This window comes from Callorhinus ursinus, unplaced genomic scaffold (genome assembly GCF_003265705.2).
Source record: "Callorhinus ursinus isolate GAN/ISIS: 27379988/994484 unplaced genomic scaffold, GSC_fseal_2.0 scaffold13, whole genome shotgun sequence".
Taxonomy (NCBI): Eukaryota; Metazoa; Chordata; class Mammalia; order Carnivora; family Otariidae; genus Callorhinus; species Callorhinus ursinus.
This window is the reverse complement of record NW_027397075.1, coordinates 31,867,148-31,889,778: the sequence shown is the minus strand read 5'-3', so window position 1 is coordinate 31,889,778 and position 22,631 is coordinate 31,867,148. Positions and strand designations below refer to the sequence as shown.

General features: G+C 38.1%; 1 protein-coding gene across 1 annotated transcript in view; it reads left to right on the top strand.

Annotated features, from left to right (window-relative positions):
• Nucleotides 1-503: 503 nt before the first annotated feature.
• Nucleotides 504-22,631, top strand: part of SLC9C2 (solute carrier family 9 member C2 (putative)) — a 105,449-nt gene continuing 83,321 nt past the window's right edge. Inside the window, exons 1-7 of the mRNA XM_025877739.2 lie at nt 504-926; nt 3,134-3,336; nt 4,943-5,043; nt 7,009-7,137; nt 11,973-12,138; nt 20,044-20,160; nt 21,460-21,621. Of these exons, the coding sequence (XP_025733524.1) occupies nt 3,201-3,336; nt 4,943-5,043; nt 7,009-7,137; nt 11,973-12,138; nt 20,044-20,160; nt 21,460-21,621 (811 nt within the window). The 5' untranslated portion in view covers nt 504-926; nt 3,134-3,200. The remainder of the gene's footprint in view (nt 927-3,133; nt 3,337-4,942; nt 5,044-7,008; nt 7,138-11,972; nt 12,139-20,043; nt 20,161-21,459; nt 21,622-22,631) is intronic.

Here is a 22,631-nt window from a genome sequence, read left to right as displayed (position 1 = left end):
GGAGAGAGATGAGCTGAAAAGGAACAGCTCATTTTTCCAATGAAATTTAAAAGAAGTATAATGCAGCCAGTACTCATTGGGTTTGAAAATAAAATTGTTTCTCACGCCTAGCCTTTCTAGATGGCAAAAAAGTCTCAAACTAAGAAATGCATTCTGAGAAAGGGTAAAATCTCAGGTGGGATTGTGAGGTCATAAGACCTCAGAGATATCTAATGTGATGCCTCCTGGAACTTCTGAGACTTGAGATAGGCTTTCTCAGTGCTTCTAGGAAGATGACCTCTAGCTGCTGAAGGCAATCATTGTCATAGCTAAACCAAAATGCAAAGAGAATGGCTTTCTGTCAATAATGGTATATATCAAGCTTAGGAACCATCTAACTGGTCCTATCTGAGTCTCATGCCTATCCCTGAACCAATCATTGTATAGGGGGATGAGAAACTATGACTAACCAGCCTTGTCTCAGTCAGATAATATAATCTATTATGAGAATATGGGCTTGGGGGAAACACACTGGGCAGCCTCTCAGCCCTCAGCTCCTAAAGCTATCATAGTCTACTCAGCTGGCTCTACGCAAAGTGGTGAAATACAGATTTATTACTGCTTTTCTTTAAGCTCTATGGGAAAGATTGTGATGTAAAGAAATTCAATCATCTCTGTATTTTAGTTATGTTCTATCTCTAGCAGAACTATGTGTAATCTAGAGCCAACTATGAATTTTGTCCGAGTTTTCTCAAGGTATGAGGATTTTTCTAAAAGCCATGGAGAATCTGAATTTTGAAACGTAAATCTTCATGAGAGTTAGCCATTGGATCGAGGTGACCCAAGTGAGTTGAGCGGACAGCAGGATAGGAACTAGATAGAAGGCAGAAGGACGTTGCTCAAAATGATATGAAATGTTTTAGAGAATTTATTGGTAACAAGGAGAGGTAAGTAAGGGCATGTGAAAGAGTAAGGAATGGGTCTCTCAAGAGACAGCCTGTGAATAAGACGGCTTTTTTTTTTTTTTTAACATGGTCCTTGGGATTTATGAGCTGAGTGGTTTAAAAGACCCATACCAGACAACAACAAAACGTTGAAAGCAAATATTTTGGAGAATGGTGTAGGGTACCAGTGCTGGTTGCTGCAATCAGGGCCAGACATAGAGCTGTTGACTAAAACTCTTTAGTTTCAAGTAGGAATTGGGACTTTCATTCGTCAAAGGTTCTTTGATATATAGTGATGGCGAAGATTGATGATAAACTCAGTAATCTCACTGCTGTGGTGCTGTTCTTGGTGCCCTGGGGAAGAGCGTTAGAGGAGTATAACATAAGAATGGGAGAGTAGAATTTCATTGTCACAAATAACCTCCTTGGAAAGAAACTATAAATTATTAACAATGTTCCTTTGTTTAAATTTGCACTGTGTTTTTAGTGATTAGATTTGAGGCAAAAATGTTTGGCATCACAGAATTTGGGATACATTTGTCCTCCTATGAAGAGTGAGTAGTGTTGTTTCTTCAAATTAAGGGCCAACAGTGAGAAATTCCCATCGAAAAGGAAGGATAGGTAGGAAAAGAGAAAACGGGAAAGGAGGAATGAAAAAGTCAGACGGGAGAGCAGGCAGTGTTGAAGAGGATTAGGGCTGGAGAATGAAAAACAGAATATATATTAAAAAAACATGTAGGAGGTTCTTCTGTTTATAGGAAAGAGCATCTTCTGAGCATCTTCTGTCTACATGGTGAATGACCATTTCAGCTAATATGTCAGGCAAAGAAAATCAGTTAAAACAGTTGTTGGTATAGACACAGTTTGAGCATTAAGAAATGCAAGCTTCCCTGGAACTGGATCACTTAGCTGCTTCTGGGTTGGGGGTGGGGATGTTGTATATAGCCAATCAGAATGAAAGTGAGTTGGGAAGCAACCAATGGGAATTAGGCATGGAAATGACTTTGGGTGTGATATCAGTTGGCAGGACTGTCCCTGGCAAACAGCCACAAGCTGGGCATTGTTCTTTGTGATTTTCAAGAGCCTTCATCTTGATTTCAACTCTGAACCAGCTTAGCCTTGGAAGACGGTATCTCTGGTCTTGGTAGTTTGGAGAACCTGATTTGAGAGTGATGCTGTAGTGACAGGTAGGGATAGCAGGGTGTGAGGATGCCAAGGGCCTGAAGGGCTATTTGAAGGACAGGTGAAGTGATTTGAAGATGTAGCATTTTGAATCTATATTCTGGCCCATTTCTGCTTCACACCAGAATCATTATGGCTTGTAGACCAAACAAATGCAAAATGAAGAACTAAAGATTAACTCTAAATATTACTGGGGATACTTCAGGAACCTCTAGGAATTCTTAGGTTAAGGTTAACTGCAAGGAAAAATAAAACAGAATGAGTCCTCAGGACCACTGCATAGATTTGTGCGGGCTATGTTCTGCACAAGGGCACCAGCTGAGGGTAGATACTGGGACTGAAATCGAACCCATTATTTATGTGCCAAGCCATGTGCCCTGTCCTCAGGAAGGGGGACTTTTTCTAATTCACTTAAAGGCACCATATGATAAAACCTCAATTTTAGTATTTTCCTTTGTTTTTAGGTTATTCACCCCCCTCTCCATCCCGACCTTATCTGGTGTGACTCAACTTTGACCTCGTTTCCCATTTTGGATTTGGAGGGGCCCAAGAGAGGGAAAAGGGAACATGGGGTTGAAGTAGTAAAGGGGAATTCCAGAATGATTTGTACCCATAGAGGAAGAGGTCCCCCGCAAAAAGTTCAGTTGATCAAATATTATGGAGAGCCTATTATGGGCCACATACTGTGTGCACAGCCTTAAGGAAAAATAATATCCAGCCCCGACCCTTGAGAAACTCACTGTCCAATGAGAAAGGCAAACACACTACTAGATCATACAATGATTAAGTGCAGAAATCAGTGCAGTCACTCTCCCATATATATGTAGAAGTGTGAGGAAGAAACACTAGCCCTGCTGTTGGTGTTCCTGTAAAATGCTCTTGGAGCAAGAGGTAGAACAGAAGGCATCCATGTTTGCCCTGTGGCAAGAAGAGATGTGCTCAGATCTAAGTGTGGTACAATCTTAGGTAGAAAGAACGTGGATGCCCTGGGACCTGGCAAGTCTCATTTTCTTCTTTTTGCGTATTAGAACAGGTTAGTCTGTGGTGGTGAAAATAACTCACATACAAATTCGTCAAGTTACGACTGAGAAAGCCATGTCAAACATGAACTCTTCCTTCTGGATGCAAAGAGAAGGTAACAGACCTGAATTATTCTGTGGAAGTTCAGCTGGCTACACCATCAAAAGTGGACATTTCATAATGCTTGTGTGTTCCACTATTGTTTTGGGAGGTAGGTGGTTGTTTCTGAATTTCATCTTTCCTCTGCCCTCTGAACCTTTCTCAGTGCAGAAAGCGATCACAACATCATCAAAAGAAGTCCAGTGAGACTCTAAGATGTGAGTGAATGCCAGCAATGTAGCTTCATTTAATTATCAGTAGTGTCTACACTATGTTCCTTCCTTCAGTGGCATGTGCTGAGCACAGCAGAGGGGTAGGCAGCAGGGGAATTAGACAGTCCTTGACCTCAAGGAGTCCTCTTGCTGGGGAAACGGATAAACAGTAATTACAATGCAGTGGGGTTAGTTGAACTGTCAAGTCTTATGCCGCCGGCCTGCCAGGCTTAACCTAACCAACATGTATCTGGGATGAGGGGAGGGTAATGGGGGCAAATAGGACCCAGACATTTGTTTCACAATTTGCAAGTTGCTGTCATCAATTTTGCCCATTTTATTATGGATTTGATGTGATTTTACTTCAGGGAACATGGCACGCACTCCACCCCTAGTGGGAACTTAGGAGAGACTTCACAAGTGAGGGCCTCTTCAATGATCATTAAGAATTCAATAGGTATGGTGAATGATATTCATGCAGATGAGACACCAGATTAAGAAACACAGGTACTTTATTCCCCAGTTCAACGTTAGTGATCAGGGAAAAGTTTCTAGTCCTCTTTAAAACTTTTTCCTTTGGGGAAAAGTCAGCTGCTTTAAAATTCTTTCTGGAATTGGGAAGACTATAAAGAAACAATGAAGCAAACACTCATAAAAACTTCTTCAGTTTTACTTACCAGAGAGTAAAGTCACCTTCTCTGGGGTGAGCCTTTAAAACACACACTAATGGCCCTGGTCCCCTGTGGTACTAGCAGGTGCTGGTGACCATGAATTTCACCAGTTCTAGATCCTTGATGATTACGTAGAGATAAGTGCTCCAGCAGTAAAGGGCATTGCAGAAATAGTTCGAGAAACATGACTTTAGCCCTACACGAAAGAAGTATTCAACAAATATCTACTGATTTAGCTGGAAGACAGGAAATGCAGAATCTGGAATGCCAGTGAATCTTGCCCTAGGCATAAAGTAATTGGATTATAGTCCATATATTGCTTCTGGAGGGAATGAACTGCATAATGTTGGACAGAAAAGAGTGGCAAGGCAGGAAAATGCATGTAGGCAGAGAATAACCCGTGTCTTCTGTGACTTGTCTGGTGAGGGCAGTTTTCCCTATAGTTAGAGCTCAGTTGAAAGTATTTCTGGCTTTTAGGAAAACTATAGAATATATGTTACTGTAGTTATTACTAATAAAAGGTGTGCTATGTAGATATGAAGTTTGGCTTTTCATAATTCCTCATCCTCAGATCCATAGGGAGGACACTTGTACAGTGATCCTAATGTGCCCGTCGGTGGGCAAATGGGAGATTGTTGGAACTTCAGTATTTTCCAGATTCACCTGTGAGAGAGGCTTCATTATGTGTCTGAAGAGACAGCATTTGTAATAGCTGTCAATTGTTTATTCATAATGATGTGACACTCAGGAATTTCAAATTAAATAGAGAAAGGGGATAGTAAATGTTTTGAAACTATACATTATGTCTAAATAACACATACATGCATTTCTTCAGGATTTTTGAGGACCTGTTTAAAGAATTCTGAGGTCACTGTCTTGATAATTCTTTCTGTGGTAGGATTTGTGATAGGACAACTGGCTCACAATTCTGTGGAGGTAATGTACGTATAATAAATTAGTAAATTAAAGAACAAAGACCAAAATCAAGGTCCACTCTCACCCCTACCTGTGAATGTATGGAATTAAAAAAAAAGGTGAACAGCTGGGGTGCCTGGATGGCTCGGTTGGTTAAGCGTCCGACTCTTGATCTTGGGGTTGTGAGTTCGGGCCCCGTGTTGGGCTCCATGCCCAGCTTAAATAAAAAAATAAAAATTAAAAAAAATGTGAACAGCTACTGAAAAAAATTCATCTGGTATTATAAATTTTGAAAACAAAAAACCGTACAATAAAAGAGATATAAATTAGAGGCGCTTAAGATAAAACACTAGTATGGAAGTAAGGAAAATTGGATTACATTCTTGGGTTCTTCATCGTCTGCGTTGGGAGCCTCGCTCTTGTTTCTTTCCCCTGTCCATATACAGGCTTCATCTGTGCTATCGTCTGCAACACCCATGGGGACGTTATCAAAGGCAGCTGTTATTTGTTATAATGAAACATGGTTACTCTTTCCTAACTGCTCGATTCAATGCAAAAGGTGTCATATAATATATAATATAGATACAAGAAAAATTTTATTAATTTATTAACTCGATTTCAAATGCATAACAGTGTGATCAATAATGATTTGTCTCCACTCATTCTTTTTATTTTTTAAAAATGGAGACGATGCTTGTATCTATCTAGGATTTTAAAACCTCTTGTTACTCTTCCGAAACACCCGAGTTACTAACATCGTTTGAGTGTTTACTATGTGCCAGGCTCACTTTAAAGTGTTTTGTGTTTATTAGTTTATTAGCTTATTATTAATTCTTTTTTCCAGTGAAATATGGAGCTGTTTAATTTTAAAAATGTGTTTTATTTGAGTGTAGTTGACATACCATGTTACATTGGTTTCGGGTGTACAACATAGTGATTCAGCTTCTCTATATGTTATGCTATGCTCAACTTATTAATTCTTGAGTTAATTCACTCACCTTCACAGAAACTCCGTGGAAGGAGGTATTCTATCCCATTTTACAGTTGAGGAAACTGAGGCACAGGGAGGTTAAGTAAAGAAGAATAAAATATTAGTTGAGCCAAAAACTTTTTAGTGTACAACCTTCATGATTTATGTCTTATATACACAATATGTGCTATTAGCTATGTGTTATTTTTCTCTACTTGGTTCACGGAAGGACTTTATTATTTTCTTTAAAGATTTATTTATTTATCTGAGAGAGAGGGAGCGAGCGCGGGGGTAGTGCAGGAGGTAGGAGGGGCAGAGGGAGAGAATCTCAAGCAGACTTCTGGCTGAGCAGGGAGCCCAAACCGGGGCTCAATCCCACAACCCATGAGATCCCGACCTGAGCCAACACCAAGAGTCAGACACTCAACTCGCTGAGCCACCCAGGTGTCCCAACTCACTGAAGGACTGAAATGAAAAATCCTAAGCAAGTGTTTGTGAAATCACAAGTACCTGTGCAAGTTTCTCTTTTCTGTCTTAATGCAAATTAGAATAAATATCTAACAGTCAAATAAAAAAAAATACTTATCTGTGAACACCTAAAGTCCTGTCCGAGATTACCAGTGGCAGGGGTATCACTTGGGAAAACACTAATTACAATATTACCACAAACAATGTTTGTGTAGCCCAAGCTCACAAAATTCTCTGGTGAATAGAGGACTGTACATAGAACTCATCTAGACAGTCAGATCAAGAAATCTACAAAACCCATACATCAAAAACTAATGATGTAATGTATGGTGATTAACATAACAATAAAAAAATTAAAAAAAAAGAAATCTACAAAACCCTGAGGACTGGCCTCATAGATAATCGCTCATTAGTTGCAGATTGGAATATACTAAAACTTACATTGATTGATATAACATCAAATTCTAATACCTCAAATTACCTAATACTAATTTCTAATACCTCAGAATGGCAGCCAACTAATTTCTTATTTGTCCTTGTTAGTTTAGGTGTACCAAATTGTTTATCCTCTTCTGAGAACACCAAGTTTTTCACTTTATTGTTATTTTTCACCTATAATTATATTTATGGCTGCTTTGGATGTGGACTTTTGTATCCTCAGGAATGTGTTCTGGCAGGTAAGAACAATTTTAAAAAAATTATGATCACTCTTGCTTATTTATGTTAGCAGACAATATGTATGTCTATAAAGAAGATTAATCATTCGTAAATCTCACAGTTTAGTTGTTCTATCCTCCTTATTCTGTGGAACCACTAATTAAAAGGGAGTTGAGGGGGAGAGAGAAGGAATAAATATTTATTGTGACCACTGTGGGTAGGCACTGAGTGAATATCTCCATTTTATATATAAACAAATTGCAGTTCAGCAGTCACAAACAAGGCTGATAAATGGCAGAACCTGGATTCTAATCCCACATCTGACTTCATCTTAACTGTCTCTGAAGGTTGGCCCATTTTCACTACTAGGATTGTTTTATTTGTGGCTTCTCTCTTTTTTTCTTAATCATGCTTGTCAGATGATTTTATTTTCCCTTTCAAAGATATTTTATTTTCTTTAGTTTTATTCTGTATTTTTTCTAACATCTTGACTTAGATATTGGTTGATTTTTAGCTTTCCTATTTTTTATATTTTGTACATTTAAGGTTTTAAATTTTTCTGTAACTACTCTTTTAGCTTCACCCATGTTTTGATTTTTAGTGTTTTTTGTTTTTGTTTTTATTTTTTTAGAGAGAGAGCGGGAGTGCATGTGTGCCTGCCTGCCTACACACGTGGTGCAGGGGAGGGGCAGAGAGAGAACCTTAAGCAGGCTCCACACCCAGTGCAGAGCTGCAAGGGGCTCCATCTCTCAACCCTGGGATCATGACCTGAGCTGAAATCAAGAGTCAGATGCTTAACCAACTGAGCCATCCAGGCACCCCATGATTTTTAGTGTTTTCATTACCTCCCAAACCTACCTAAAATTTTTACTATACTTTTTCCTTTGACCCATTGATTATTTTTTCCCCATGTGTGGAAGGATTTTGTTTATTTATTTATTATTGAAGTATAGTTGACATACAATATTATATTAATTTCAGGTGTATATCCTAGTGATCTGATAATTATATACATATGAAATGCTCACCATGATGAGTGTAGTCACCATCTGTCATCATACAAAGCTATTACAGTATTAATGACCATATTCCCTATGTTGTACTTTTATCCCTGTAACTTATTTTATAACTGAAAGTTTGTACCTCTTAGACCTCTTCTACTATTTTGCCCATCCCCCCGCCCCTTTCCCCTCTGGCAACCATCAGTTTGTTCTCTGTATTTATGAGTCTACTTCTGGTTTTTGTTTATTTATTTATTTATTTTTTAGATTCCACCATAAATGAAATCATATGGTATTTGTCTTTTTCTTACTGACTTATTTCACTTAGCACAATACCCTCTAGGTTCATCCATGTTGTTTTAAATGGCAAAACTTCATTTTTTATGGCTGAGTAATATTCCTTTATCGATCTATCTATCTATATATAAATATGCACCACATCTTTATCCATTCATCTATTGATGGACACTTAGGTTGCTTTCATATCTTGGCTAGTGTAAATAATGCTGCAGTAAACAGGGATGCATATATCTTTTTGAATTAGTGTTTTGTTTTCTTTGGATAAATACCTAGAAGTGATATTACTGGATCTTATGATACTTCTAGTTTTAGTTTTTTGAGGAAACTCCATATTGTTCTCCACAGTGGCTGCAACCATTTAAATTCTTAACAAGAGCACATGAGGATCCCTCTTCTTTATATCCGTCTCAACACTTGTCATTTCTTGCCTTTTTGATACTAGCCATTCTGACTGGTGTGAGGTGACATCTCACTGTGGTTTTGATTTGCATTTCCCTGATGATTTGTTATGTTGAACATCTTTTCATGTGTCTGTTGGTCATCTGCATGTCCTCTTTGGAAAAATGTCAATTAGGTCCTTTGCCCATTTTTAATTGGATTATTTGCTTTTTAACCCATTAATTACTTAGAAGTTATTTTAAAATTTCCAAATATGTTTTATTATTATTTCTTTTATCAGATTGTGACCAGAGAATGTGTTTTGTATATCAACTCTTGTGATTTGTGGAGATTTGCTTTGTGGCCTTGTACTTCAATTCTCCAAAATGTTCTGTGTTTGCTTTACAAGAGTATATATTTTCTAATTTTTGAGTTCAGGGGTCTAAATTTGTTCAGTAACTTATTTTGTTTATTGTGAAGTTTGGTCTTCCATATCTTTGCCAGTATTGTTTTTCAACTTAATAGAAAAAAACTTCCATTATAATTATGGATTTATCAATTTTTCTTTGTGATTCTGCCAGTTTTTACTTTACATAGATAGAAACTCTGTTTTTAAGTGCCTACAAGTATTGTTATTTTCCTAGTTATTTTTTTCTCATTATCTAGTTATCTTACCCTTTTATCTCAAATAAGGCATTTTACCTTCAGTCAATTTCATCTGGTATTACTATAGGCATACCAGCTTTCTTTTGCTTAGTATTTGCCTACTACAAGTTTTCCATCCTTCCACTTTCAAGATTTTTGGGTCTTTGTGTTTAGATGTCTTTTTGATAATATATAGTTAGATTTTATTATTTTATCCAGGTTGAGAATCTCTGCTGCTTTAAAAACTAGTTTAATATTTGTTGTGGTTAAAAATGGACTTAACAGGACAAAGGATTTGAACAGATTTGAGGCACCAAGGAAGATATGTGGAAGAAAATAGTGTTTAGAAATATGCTCAACACCATAAGTCACTGGAGAAATAGAAATTGAAACCACGGTGACATGTACCACTACATATCTATTGGAATGGCAATAGCAGCAATAACAAGCCTGATAATACCGAGTGCTGGTAAGAATGCAGTGAGAATGCAAAATGGTACAGCCACTTTGGAAAAGTTTAGGAGTTTCTTATAAAGTGAAACATACACCTGCCCTATGACCCAGCAATTCCACTCCTATGTATTTACTGAAGCTAAATGAAAGCTTGTTTACACTAAAACCTCTGTGTGAATCATTTTTATAGCCGCCTTATTCATAATCTGAAAAGTCTAGAAACAACTCAAATGCTCTTCAGCTCATGAATGAATAAACAAATTGTGACACATTTTATAATGGAATATTACCCAGCAATGAAAAAGGAGCATTAAGGGCCACAACATAGAAGAATTTCAGGTGCCTTATGCTAAGAGAAGGAAACCAGACTCAAAAGCCTACCTATGTATAATTCTATTCATAGAGCTTCCTTCTAGCAAAGGCAAACCAGTAGGTTTGGAGAACAGATCATTTGTTGCCAGGGACTGGGGAGAGGGAAAGGAATTAACTACAAAGGGTCAACATTTATTTGTTTATTTTTTGAGACAGAGGGAGACAAAGAAGGGGGGTAGGGGCAGAGGGAGAAGGAGAGAGGGTCTTTTTTTTCTTTTAAGATTTTTTTATTATTTATTTATTTGACAGAGAGAGAGAGAGAGAAAGAGAGAGCGAGCGACCGAGGGAACAGGAGAGGGAGAAGCAGGTCCCCCGCTGAGCAGGGAGCCTGATGCAGGGCTCGATCCCAGGACTCTGGGATCATGACCTGAGCCAAAAGCAGCCGTTTAAACGACTGAGCCACCCAGGCGCCCCAGGAGAGAGGGTCTTAAGCCAACTCGCGCTGAGCATGGAGCCCAATGCGGGGCTCCATCTCATAACCCTGAGGTCACAACCTAAGCCGAAACCAAGAATCAGATACTTTAATGGACTGTGCCACCCAGGCACCCCAAGGACATTTTTTGAGGTGGTCTGTTTTGTTTCTTAATTGTGGTCATGGTTACATGACTGTATGCATCTGCCAAAACTCATATAACTCTCTATCAAAAGAATGAATTTCACTGTATGTAAATTAAAAATAAGTTTTAAAAAATCAAAAGAAATAGGGGCACCTGGGTGGCACAGTCTACAGTCCTAAGTTGGTTAAGCATCTGCCTTCAGCTCAGGTCATGATCCCAGGTCCTGGGATTGAGTCCTGCATTGGGCTCCCTGCTCGGTGGAGAGTCTGCTTCTCCCTCTCTCTCTGCAGCTCCCCCAGCTTGTGCTCTCTCTCTGTCAAATAAATAAATAAATAAGATCTTTAAAAAAATAAAAAAAATAAAAAATCAAAAGAAATAGATTTGGATTTGTTTCTCAATATAATTTTGTACTTTGCCCTTACCATGCTTTTCCTTCGCTTCTTATTCTTTCTTCCCTTCTCAATCAAGTCGATTTTTCAGTTGTCTTTGTCCTTTAATTCCTTCTTCTTGTTTAAAAGTTGTATATTCTATTTCTATTTTTGAGGCAGACACTGCTGATTGCCTATCTGATATGCATTCTCTCTTTCTTTCTCATTAACATAAACTCACTAGATTTTGCTTGGTATGGTAGTGGGCCCAGTGTGAATTATTCTATTTCCCAGCAAGGGGTAGCTGTGTAGCCTCAGAAGAGAGTGTGGCTAATGAAATGTATACAAATGTCTGTTGAATAAGGCTTCTAGAAAGCCCTTAATAAGAGGGCCAAATCAGCCAGCATGTCCTCTTTGCCCTTTGTTTTACTTCTCTTTCTGCCTGCAGCCCTGCAGATCAACACTGAGGAAACCAGGCAATGTTTCACACAGAAGCAGGAAAAATTTGCATTCCATTTTAAGAACATTTTGATGTTGGGACCTATTAAGTTGGACTAGCAATAAGAAATATTAGTGAATTGTTCTTGTAACAATGAGATAGACTCTCTTTTGTTTGGAAGGGATGGTTTCTTTGAGGCAGGTAACCTAGAATACCTTTTGAAATTATTTTTCAGAGTAATCGTATAAAGTATATAACTAAGATCTGATTCTTCCATAAGTAAATGCAGTCATGCCATCCTTAAATGTTAAAGTAATACTGTGTTATGAATTGGTTTCACAGGTCTTGTTAACAGCATTAATTAGCTTTGTTGTGGCATTCATCATAATTGGATATGTGGTTCTGAAATTCAATAGAGATTTGTGGGATTTGCAGTCTTCCCTACTCTTTAGCATGACCCTTGGCATGACAGATCCTGTTCATTCTGTGAATTCACTGAAAACTATTGGTATGTCAGATTTATTTCTCTCTCTTACCTTGAATATATAGAGATAAATTATTTTCTTTTGATCTTGGTGAGTTTTTTTTTTTTTTGCATGATTTGTGCATCCAGCAGAGTAGATACTTGTGCTATTTTTCTTGGAGATGGGGCATTGATGGACTTGAAAAGTGCAATGCAAATAGGAAACCCAAGATGTGGGATAAAGAGCACCAATTATAATCTCAAAGAATTTTTTCAAGAAGAAAAGTAACCTTTCTAGTAGGTGATAAAAATTAGCATTCTTTTTCCATTCCACTGAATTCTAAGCCTCAAGGTAGAAACTCTGCCCTACCCCAGTGAAACTTTTCCAAGGCCTTGCTACCTCTTGTTAGAACTGCCTCCCTTTTGATGTGCACTCCATTATTACTATTTAACATAGCACTGGAAGTCTTAGCCTTAACAATCAGACAACAAAAAGAAGTAAAAAGCATCTGAATGGGCAAGGAAGAAATCAAACCTTCACTCTTTCCAGATGACATAATACTCTATGTAGAAAACCCAAAATACTCACCAAAAAATTGCTAGAACTAATACATGAGTTTAGCAAAGTTGCAGGATATAAAATCAATGTGCAGAAATCTGTTGCATTTTTATACACCAATAATGAAGCAGCAGAAAAAGAAATCAAGGCATTGATCCCATTTGCAATTGTACCAAAACAATAAGATACCTAGGAATAAACCTAACCAAAGAGGTAAAAGATCTGTACTCTGAAAACTATAGAACACTTATGAAAGTAATTGAAGAGGACATACAGAAATGGAAAAGCATTCCATGCTCATGGACTGGAAGAACAAACATTGTTAAAATGTCTATACTTCCCAAGGCAATCTACACATTTAATGCAATCTGATCAAAATAACACCAGCATTTTTTGCAGAGTTAGAGCAAACAGTCTAAAATATGTATGGAACCACGAGAGACCCAGAATAGAATCCTGAAAAAGAAAAACAAAACTGGAGGCATTACAATTCCAGATTTCAAGCTCTATTACAAAGCTGTAGTCATCAAGACAGTATAGTACTGGCACAAAAACAGACACATAGATCAATGGAACAGAATAGAGAACCCAGAAATGGACCCAAAACTATCTGGTCAACTAATCCTCAACAAAGTAGGAAAGGATATACAATGGATAAAAGACAGTCTCTTCAACAAATGATGTTGGGAAAACTGGACAGCTATATGCAAATGAATGAAACTAGACCACTCTCTTATACCCTACACAAAAATAACTTCAAAATGGATGAAAAGACCTAAATGTGAGACAGCAAACCATCAAGATCCTAGAGGAGAACACAGGCAGAAACCTCTTTGACTTTGACTGAAACGACTTCTTACTAGACACATCACCAGAGGCAAGGGAAACAAAAGCAAAAATAAACATTGGGACTTCATCAAGATAAAGTTTCTGCACAGTGAAGGAAACAATCAACAAAACTAAAAGGCAACCTATGGAATGGGGGAAGATATTTGCAAATGACCTATCTGGTAAGGGGTAGTATCCAAAGTCTATAAAGAACTCAACACCCAAAAGACAAAAAATCCAGTCAAGAAATAGAAGACATGAACAGACATTTTTCCAAAGAAGACATCCAGATGGCTAAAAGGCACATGAAAAGATGCTCCATATCACTCATCATCAGGGAAATACAAATCAAAGCCACAATGAGATACCACTTCACACCTGTCAGAATGGCTAAAATTAACAACACAAGAAACAACAGGTGTTGACGAGGATGTGGAGAAAGGGGAACCCTCTTACACTGTTGGTGGGAATGCAAACTGGTGCAGCCACTCTGGAAAATGGTATGGAGGTTCCTCAAAAGGCTGAAAATATAAATACCCTAGATGTAGCAATTGTACTACTAGGTATTTATCCAAAGGATATAAAAATGGTGGTTTGAAAGGGTACATACACCCTGATGTTTATAGCAGCATTATCAACAATAGCCAAACTATGGAGAGAACCCAAATGCCCGCTGACTGGATAAAGAAAATGTATTATATATACACAATGGAATATTACTCAGCCATCAAAAAGAATGAAATTTTGCCATTTACAACAACATGATGGAGCTAGAGTGTATTATGCTAAGTGAAATAAGTCAGAGAAAGACAAAAATAGTATGATCTTACTCATATGTGGAATTTAAGAAAGAAAACATGAATACGTGGGAATGGGGGGGAAGGAGAGAGGGAAATAAACCATGAGAGACACTTAACAATATAGAACAAACTGAGGGGTGCTGGAGGGAGTTGGGTGGGGGAGATGGGCTAGATGGGCTAGATGGGTGAAGGGTATTAAGGAGGGTACTTGTGAGGGTACAGCACTGAGTGTTGTAGGTAAGTGATGAATCACTGAATTCTACTCCTGAAACCAATATTGCACTGCATGTTAACTAAGTAAAATTTAAATTAAAAAAAGAAAAAAACCACACAAAAATTTAAAAAATATATACACTAGAAGAAGGAGAAGAAGAGGAGGAGGAGGAAGAAGAAGAAGAAAAAAAGAAGAAGAAGAAGAAGAAGAAGGGGAAGGAGAGGAAGAGGAAGGAAGAGGAGGGGAAGGGGGAGAGGGAAGAAGAAGAACTGCTTCCCTTTTGGACTAGCTAACCTTAAGCAGGTAGTGGAAGGGGGTGTAGTTTATTTAAAAGAAATGAGTCAGAACATAGTTGGGTAAACATGTTCAATAATAGCTTATTCCCAAGGGGGTTTCAGGTCCTGCAGTACTTCCCCTCTTATTTGGTAAAAGATGATTTCAGTCTGAAACATCCCCCTGTTGTCATGTTTTATTAACACAGCAGTAAAAACATGAAATTATTAGATGTTATGGTTTCTGTTTTTGACTCAGAAATATTTTTCTAACCAATTTTAACGTATTTATATTTAGTGGAAATATATAGCCTTATGATTGGAATGGGAAACCTCCAACCTTGCCTGCAAGTGGGATTCCCAATTTTATACCCATTTATTTATTTATTTAAGATTTTATTTATTTATTTGACAGAGAGAGAGACATTCGAGAGAGGGAACACAAGCAGGGGGAGTGGGAGAGGGAGAAGCAGTCTTCCCAAGGAGCAGGGAACCTGACGCTGGGGCTCAATCCCAGGACCCTGGGACCATGACCTGAGCAGAAGGCAGATGCTTAACAACTGAGCCACCCAGGCGCCCCTTTAGACCCATTTATACTTGCATTTGGGAAAATGTAAGTTTTAAGACACTTTTGGTAGTGATATCCTAAATTGTCATATTTCTCAAAGAGTCTGATCCTCTCCTCTTTCTTTCTCTCTCTCTTTTTCAAGTACAATTTTTTTTCCTATTTTTTCCTTCATCTGCCTTTCTCATTTAGCCATTTGTATTTGCCAGTTGTTTTATTCACCTCATTTTTTTCCTGCTCCTTTTTCTGAAATCTCTTGACTGTAAGTGGCTATAAACATTATTTATTGCCGTTTCTATATTCAATTTTTTTTTCCAAAAAGGAAGTATAATAGAAAGTTTTCTATTTCTTTAAAAGAAAACGAGAGAAACTATTTAGCTCTTAGTTGATATTTTCTTTATGTCAATAATGCTCAAGGTGGTGTGTGGATTCTGGATCCAGTAACATTTTTTCCTAATAAATTTGACTCATTTTTAGTGGGGATATCACTCTTATTTATGGTATTCCTAGAGTCACCATTTTGGCTGATATGTGTGAATTAGATAAATGGTCCTTTCTTCAAAACAGTTTATTTCTAACTGTCATAATATGTTAATTTTTAAAGGAAAGATATTTTTTGGCACATGCCTAAAATTATCATAATATACAAAACTACAGTTCCTATAATGTGACTAGTGCTTCTTTTCACGTGGTGCCCTTGTGCACTATAAACCCTGCAGTCTCAATGGCCTGACCCACTGAAAGAAGTAGTGGGTGTTCACATGCAAGTGAAAAGGAACTTGTCTATTTATTACCTGTTTGAAAAGAATGCACTGGGCTCAAACAATTTTTACTTTAAAACAAATCTGGAATAGGGTCCTTATAAAGGAATAAAATACAAAGTTTTAGTGTGATCTCAATTGAGGAAAAAGTTTATAAGCTTAGGAAAAGACCTCAACATAAATGTTGTACCTGAGTCATGAAATTGTATGTGGTTTTTGTTTTATTCTTTCCTTTTCCAAATTTTACAATGAATTAGAGAATATGTTAGTTCTACATTACACCAATAAAGAATAGAGAAGTAATTCTTGTGGTATTTTGCCATTAAACACAACTATAAGTCAAGGTCAAAGCTTCATACTGGGGCACTTGGGTGGCTCTGTCTGTTAAGCATCTGCCTTTGGCTCAGGTCATGATCCCAGGGTCCTGGGATCCAGCCCTGCATCAGGGCTGAGCAGGGAGCCTTCTTCTTCCTCTTCCTCTCCCTCTTCCTGTTCATGCTCTCTCTCTCGCTCTTTCTCTCTCTAAAATAAATAAAATCTTTAAAAAAAGCTTCGTACTTCAGACCTTGTATTTTACCTGTTCCTGGTTGACTCACTGAATTTGAGGAAAGGATGAAAGGATTTCTTGACCAACTAAACCAAATGTGCTAATAGTTTCTACACCTGCTTAACCAGTAGTTTTGTGCCTTTTGTCACCATCAAAGCTAGCAACAGGTAATAAGATGAAGACTGGTTAGCAACCCTCCTGGGAGTTTCCTGGGTGGGATTTGAAACTGACCCCCATACACAGAGGGCAGGGAGAGACTAAAGCAAGAGGCAGGTCACTGCAGGTTGGTAGGTGGCAGCTTTTATAAACAAAAGACTTACATACAAGGCTTATCTTGGGCAGTAGCAAGATGAAAGCATCCCTCCACCTGCTCACCAAATCTGAAAAGTTTATGTAGAGACCTTACCTGGGTCCAGTCATGTATACCGTGTAGGTGTTCTGAACACCACATCACTATCTCAAGGCTATGTCCTTGGAGCAGCGTCTGAGAGTGGGAAAGGCAAGTGAAACTCACATTCCAAGCACAGGGGAGTGGCTGAAGGGCCTCTAATCACACAGGTCCAAGTCACGGTCAACTGCCAGTCATATCTTCTTGGTGATATCAAAGAAGCAGGAAAATATGACCCATAAAGTGTACAAAAATAATAAGTAGATTGAGTTATGAGGCAGATGGTAGAATTATCAGACAAAAACATTAAAGCAGTTATTGTAACTCTATATGTTCAAAAAATGAGAGTAAAGATTAAGGCTGGGTTAGAACTTACTCCTATCAGTTTATGAGAGCACATTGTTAAATAATCAGGAATTTTGCAAGCCAGTTGTTAAACCATTAGTAGCTTCAAATTGGCTATGGTGGGAGTGTTTGTGTGGAATTTGCAAATGCTACAAATCAGGTGGTTTTGTTTTTGTTTTAATTTTGGAGAAGTGATTTATCAGCATATCACTGGACATATATGGTAGATATAAAAGAGACCTAAATCAAATTTCTAGAGATGAAAAACACAATAGCTAAGGCAAAAATTCCACTGATGGAAGTAGCTTAGATACTGCAAAAGAAAGTATTAGGGAACTTAAAGATGCAGCAATAGAAACTACCCAAAATGAAGCACATGGAGAGAAAGACTAAGATAAGTGAACAGAACATCAGTGAGCCACTGTGGGACAACTTCAAGTGGCTTAATATACAAGTCCCCAAAAGAGAGGAGACAGAGAGGAAGAAAAAAAAATATTTGAAGAAATAATGAATGAAAAATTTCTAAATTTGATGAAGATTTTATAGCCACAGATTTTAAGAAGCTCAACATACCATAAGCCCAAGAAACAGAAAACTGCACCATGGCACATAAAAATCAAGTTTCTAAAAAGCAATGATAAAGAGAATATCTTAAAGGCAGCCAGAGGGGGAAAAAGAGACACATTACATGCAGAGGAACAAAACTAATGACTTCTTTTCAGAAACAATGTAAGCCAAAAGATGGTGGAGCGACTGTTAAAGTACTAAAAGAAAAGCTTAGAATTCTCAGTGAAACTATCTTTCAAAAGCAAAGGTTAAATAAAATGTTCTTAAACATATTGAAGTTGAAAGAATTTATCACCAGCAGACCTGCACTATAAAAAAAAAAAGTTAAGGGAGTCAGGCAGAGAGAAACTGGTATCAAATGGAAATTTGGATCTACACAAAGCAATGGGAAGCACTGTAATTGGTAAACATATGGGAAAATATGACTTTTTTCTTATTTTAAAATCACTTTAAAAGATGACATTTAAAGTCCTGTGGGGATTATTTATCTGCTCCTCCATTCTTTGCGTATGGTTTCCACTCTCAGGATCACAAGTTGGCTACTAAAGTTCCGGCCATCACGTCCACATTTCAGGTAAGAAGAGGAAGAAGGGCAAGGGACAAAGAGATGCTCCTTTCAACCAAGTCATCTCTCCCTCCAAGAAATTTTCCCAAAATCCCACTTGGTAACTTCCACTTATTTTTATCTCAATGGACACTCTTAGAAGCCCAGGCTATGAGGAAAAGTGGTCATTTAACTGGACACGTTGCCACCCTGGATAAAACCAGTATTGTTACCAAGAACAGAGGATGGGTACTGGTTGAGCAAGTACGAGTCACTATCACCCTATTCATAAGTTGTATATCACAAAGCAATTAATTTGTTATATTTTCCATTACACTTACCTGTTTGTGAATGTTAAGTACCAATAAGATTTTGTATTTAATTTTTAATAACAGCCTTATTGCAATATAATCCACATACCATAAAATTCATCCTTTTAAACTGTACAGGGGCCCCTGGATAGCTCAGTCAGTAGAGCATGTGACTCTTGATCTCAGGGTCATGAGTTCAAGCCCCATTATTGAGTGTGGAGCCTACTTAAAAAGAAAAAATTAAAAAAAAATTAAACTGTAGATTTCAGGGGGTCTATATTTGCAGAGTTATACAACCCTCATCACTATCTAATTTTAGAACATTTTTATTACCACCAAAGAAATCTCCTACCCATTAGCAATCACTTCTTACACCCCCATTCCCCCAAAGCCTTGGCAACCATGAGTCTATTTTCTGTCTATGGATTTGCCTATTCTGGACATTTCATACAAATCAAACCATACAATATGTTTTCTGTGTTTGGCATCTTCCACTCTGTATCATGTTTTTAAAGTTCATTCATGTTGTAACAGGTAACAGTCAGTACTTCATTCTTTTCTGTGGCTGAATAATTCAATTGATTATTATGAATAATACTGCTACAAACATTCATGGACAAATTTTTGTGTGGACATAGGTTTTCAATTCTCTTGGGCATATGTCTATAAGTAGAATTGCTGGGTCATCCTTTGTACTTCTTTCTTTTTTCCTTTTATTTTTTGAGGGAGAAAGAGTGTGTGTGCATGCAAGTGCATGCGCCAGGGGAGGGGAGAAAGGGCAGAGGGAAAGGGAGAGAGAGAATCTTAAGTAAGTTCCACATGCAGCATGGAGTCTGATGCAGTGCTTGATCTCACAACCCTGAGATCATGACCCGAGCTGAAATCAAGTTTGGACGCTCAACCAACTGAGCCATCTAGGCACCCCTGTACTTATTTCTAAAATGTGATTTTTGTGGAGTCTATTCATATTTATTCAAGCTAAATATTGTGTCCTGAGAAGTGTTCTGTCTCATTCCAAAACTCAAGTGTGATTTGAGGCCATGAACACTTCAAAGAATGCTCTTGTCCTGTTCCTTTGTCATTGGAGAGATTAAAAAATGGTGATTGGGGTTGCCTCGCAGACCCACCCCAGTCATGGCCTTTTTCTTTTTTGTTTGACATATTCCTTCTCTTCTATTTTTGTGTTTCCTGTGCAAAAGCATCATTTGCATGTACCAAATTAAATTATATTTTTTATTTCCTTTTCCAGGCATTTCCAAAATGTATACTGATATCATAAGAGGAGAATCAATGATCATTTGTGGCTTCACATCCATTTGTTTTGGAATTTTTCGGAGCAACTTTCTCCACAGTTCCATGTTTACGGGTAGGAGCATCTTTTTTGTCTTATTTTCTAAAATCATTCTTATATGATGCATTTCAATTCACACTGACATTAAAATATATTAAAGGGCGCCTGGCAGTTTCAGTCAGAGGGGCATGTGACTCTTGATCTCAGGGTCATGAGTTTGAGCCCCATGTTGGGTGTACAGATTACTTAAATAAATAAAAAAATCTTTAAAAAAGTAAAAATAAAAATACATTCAAGATGTCTTAACTTTACTGCTTTCTCTATACTTTTGGACCAATTAAAATAGAATATCAGATAACAAGAAAATAATTACCATCTATGTGTTTTCTTGGACAGGAAGGGGCAAAGAATGTTAAAGAAATGGTTTCATCTCTTTCCTTCACACCCATACACACACAGGCACACACATCATCTGGCTCAGAGTAACTTCCTTCCTGGATCTCAGTGAATGGATATTAAGAATTGACTTGATCCTGAATTTAAGCCTGAGGGTGAAGGCAGAATGTTTCCAGCAGTACTGGAGAGTCAGGTCCTGGAAGTGATAATAGATTCATGTGGTTCAAGTTCACTGGGGTATGGAGCGTGTTGCTTTGCTAGGTTTCCAGAGGTGGTTCTAGTAGAAAAGAAAGGAGGGGAAATCACAGCATAAAAAGGGAAAAGGTGTCCTCCTGATTTGTTTATGTGATAGTTTTAGGAGGAGAGAGGTGCTAAAAGGAGAAAGAATGTTGGTGATAAAAGGGGTTTGCAGTGCTTCTCAGTGGGGAGCTAGAGGCATTTGGGGTGGGACAGTCTGTTATTTAGGACTGCCCTTGTATTGCCTGACACCTGCTCACTACTGCCGGTGTTGTCCCCAGTTATTGGGACTACGGAAAATTTCTCTTCTCCATTTCCCAAATGCCCCTGGGCTGGGGGCAGGGGTCACAAATGGACTGCAGGTTGGTGGCAACCCTGGACATGATTTGCTTGGCCCAAACATAGTTTGTAAAAAATATGAATTTGGATGTCTTTTGGTCAGACATTCACTCTCCCATTTGTCACGGACTTTCCACATTTATGCTCTCTGCCTGGCTTTTGAGGACGTTGGAGTCTGCTGTCCCTGGATAAGTGAATCTCAAACTCTAGACTGTAAGGGAAATAATATCCCCAGAGTCTCTGTTTTGCTAAGCTTTCATGGGGAACCCCCATTTGCTGAAGAACAAGGTCTCATTCAAAATCTCAAAAGCAAACCAAAGTGCATAGACCCGAATGCCATCAATGAAAGAAATGAAATTTATAGTTCAACTTCTTCTTTTTTTCTTTTTTTCTTTTTTCTAGAGTTACATGTAATCTTGGGCCTCTCCTTGGACATCCTGGGAAGCATAATATGTGGATATTCGTGTGCAAGAATCATTCAGTTTATATTGACTGACCTCTTTAGCAATACACTTACTAGTGTCATTCTTTGCATTTCATTGGTGTACATGACCTTCTACATTGGTAAGGCAGAAACAGATACAAAAAATGCTGTCCTCGAAGTGAATTTTATGTATTTTTGGTTTTCATTGATCTTGAATCCAGTTGCCTCCTCTCAACTGCTTCTTCCTTGTGGTAGCCCCTCTGTGCATCTTGTCATATTATCCTTCTACAACTTCTAGCTCTTTCCTGGTCTCTCTTAACATCCCCTTAATTCCAAGTCCAATGTCCCTTCCCTTTGCATTTCTTCTCCATGTAATTACTCTCTTATTCTTTTTGAGCCCCACCTTTTGACCTTACATTTAGTCACTGGAAGTCCCCTGGAAGTCACTGGCAGCTCAGTGCTGATTCCTGTTCTGACCTTAGCGACCCATCTCTAAAATGAGATTGCTGGGAAAGATGCTCCTCAGGTCTTTCCAGCCCAACTGTCTTTCCCTTGGTGGGTACCAGACTGAGGAGACTGTAGGAATGGCAGCCATTACCAGCGGCTAGGAGGCAGGAAAAGAGAGGGAGAAATCAGGTATACCTGGATCTGGAAGAGTGGAATAATCGTAGGAGTCAGAGTACCTAGCACTGGTAGACCTGCAATAATCTTTTAGTCTAGTGAGATGGGCAATTAAAGTTTTTTACTGGCCTTAGTAAGGTGGCCAGTCCCCAAGAGCCATAGTAACTGCATAGAAATGGTCATATCCTGCTTCTGCTCTCATGCCACACAGTAGAGCAACTTCCATCTGTGAAAGACCTCAGATATCAAGAGCTTAATTACTCCTCTTGTCCTCTCCAGTCACCTAAAAGCCCTGCTTCCTCTATAGGTAAAATGCCACTCAGGAGTTGCTTACTGCCCCAAATCAGTAAAATTACAGAAAATGTTCACTAAAGGGTCATTTCCTTCATCTTTCTTTCTTTCTTTCTTCCTTCCTTCCTTCCTTCCTTCCTTCCTTTTTCTTTCTTTCTTTCTTTCTTTCTTTCTTTCTTTCTTTCTTTCTTTCTTTCTTTCTTTCTTTCTTTCTTTTTCTTTCTTTCTTTCTTTCTTT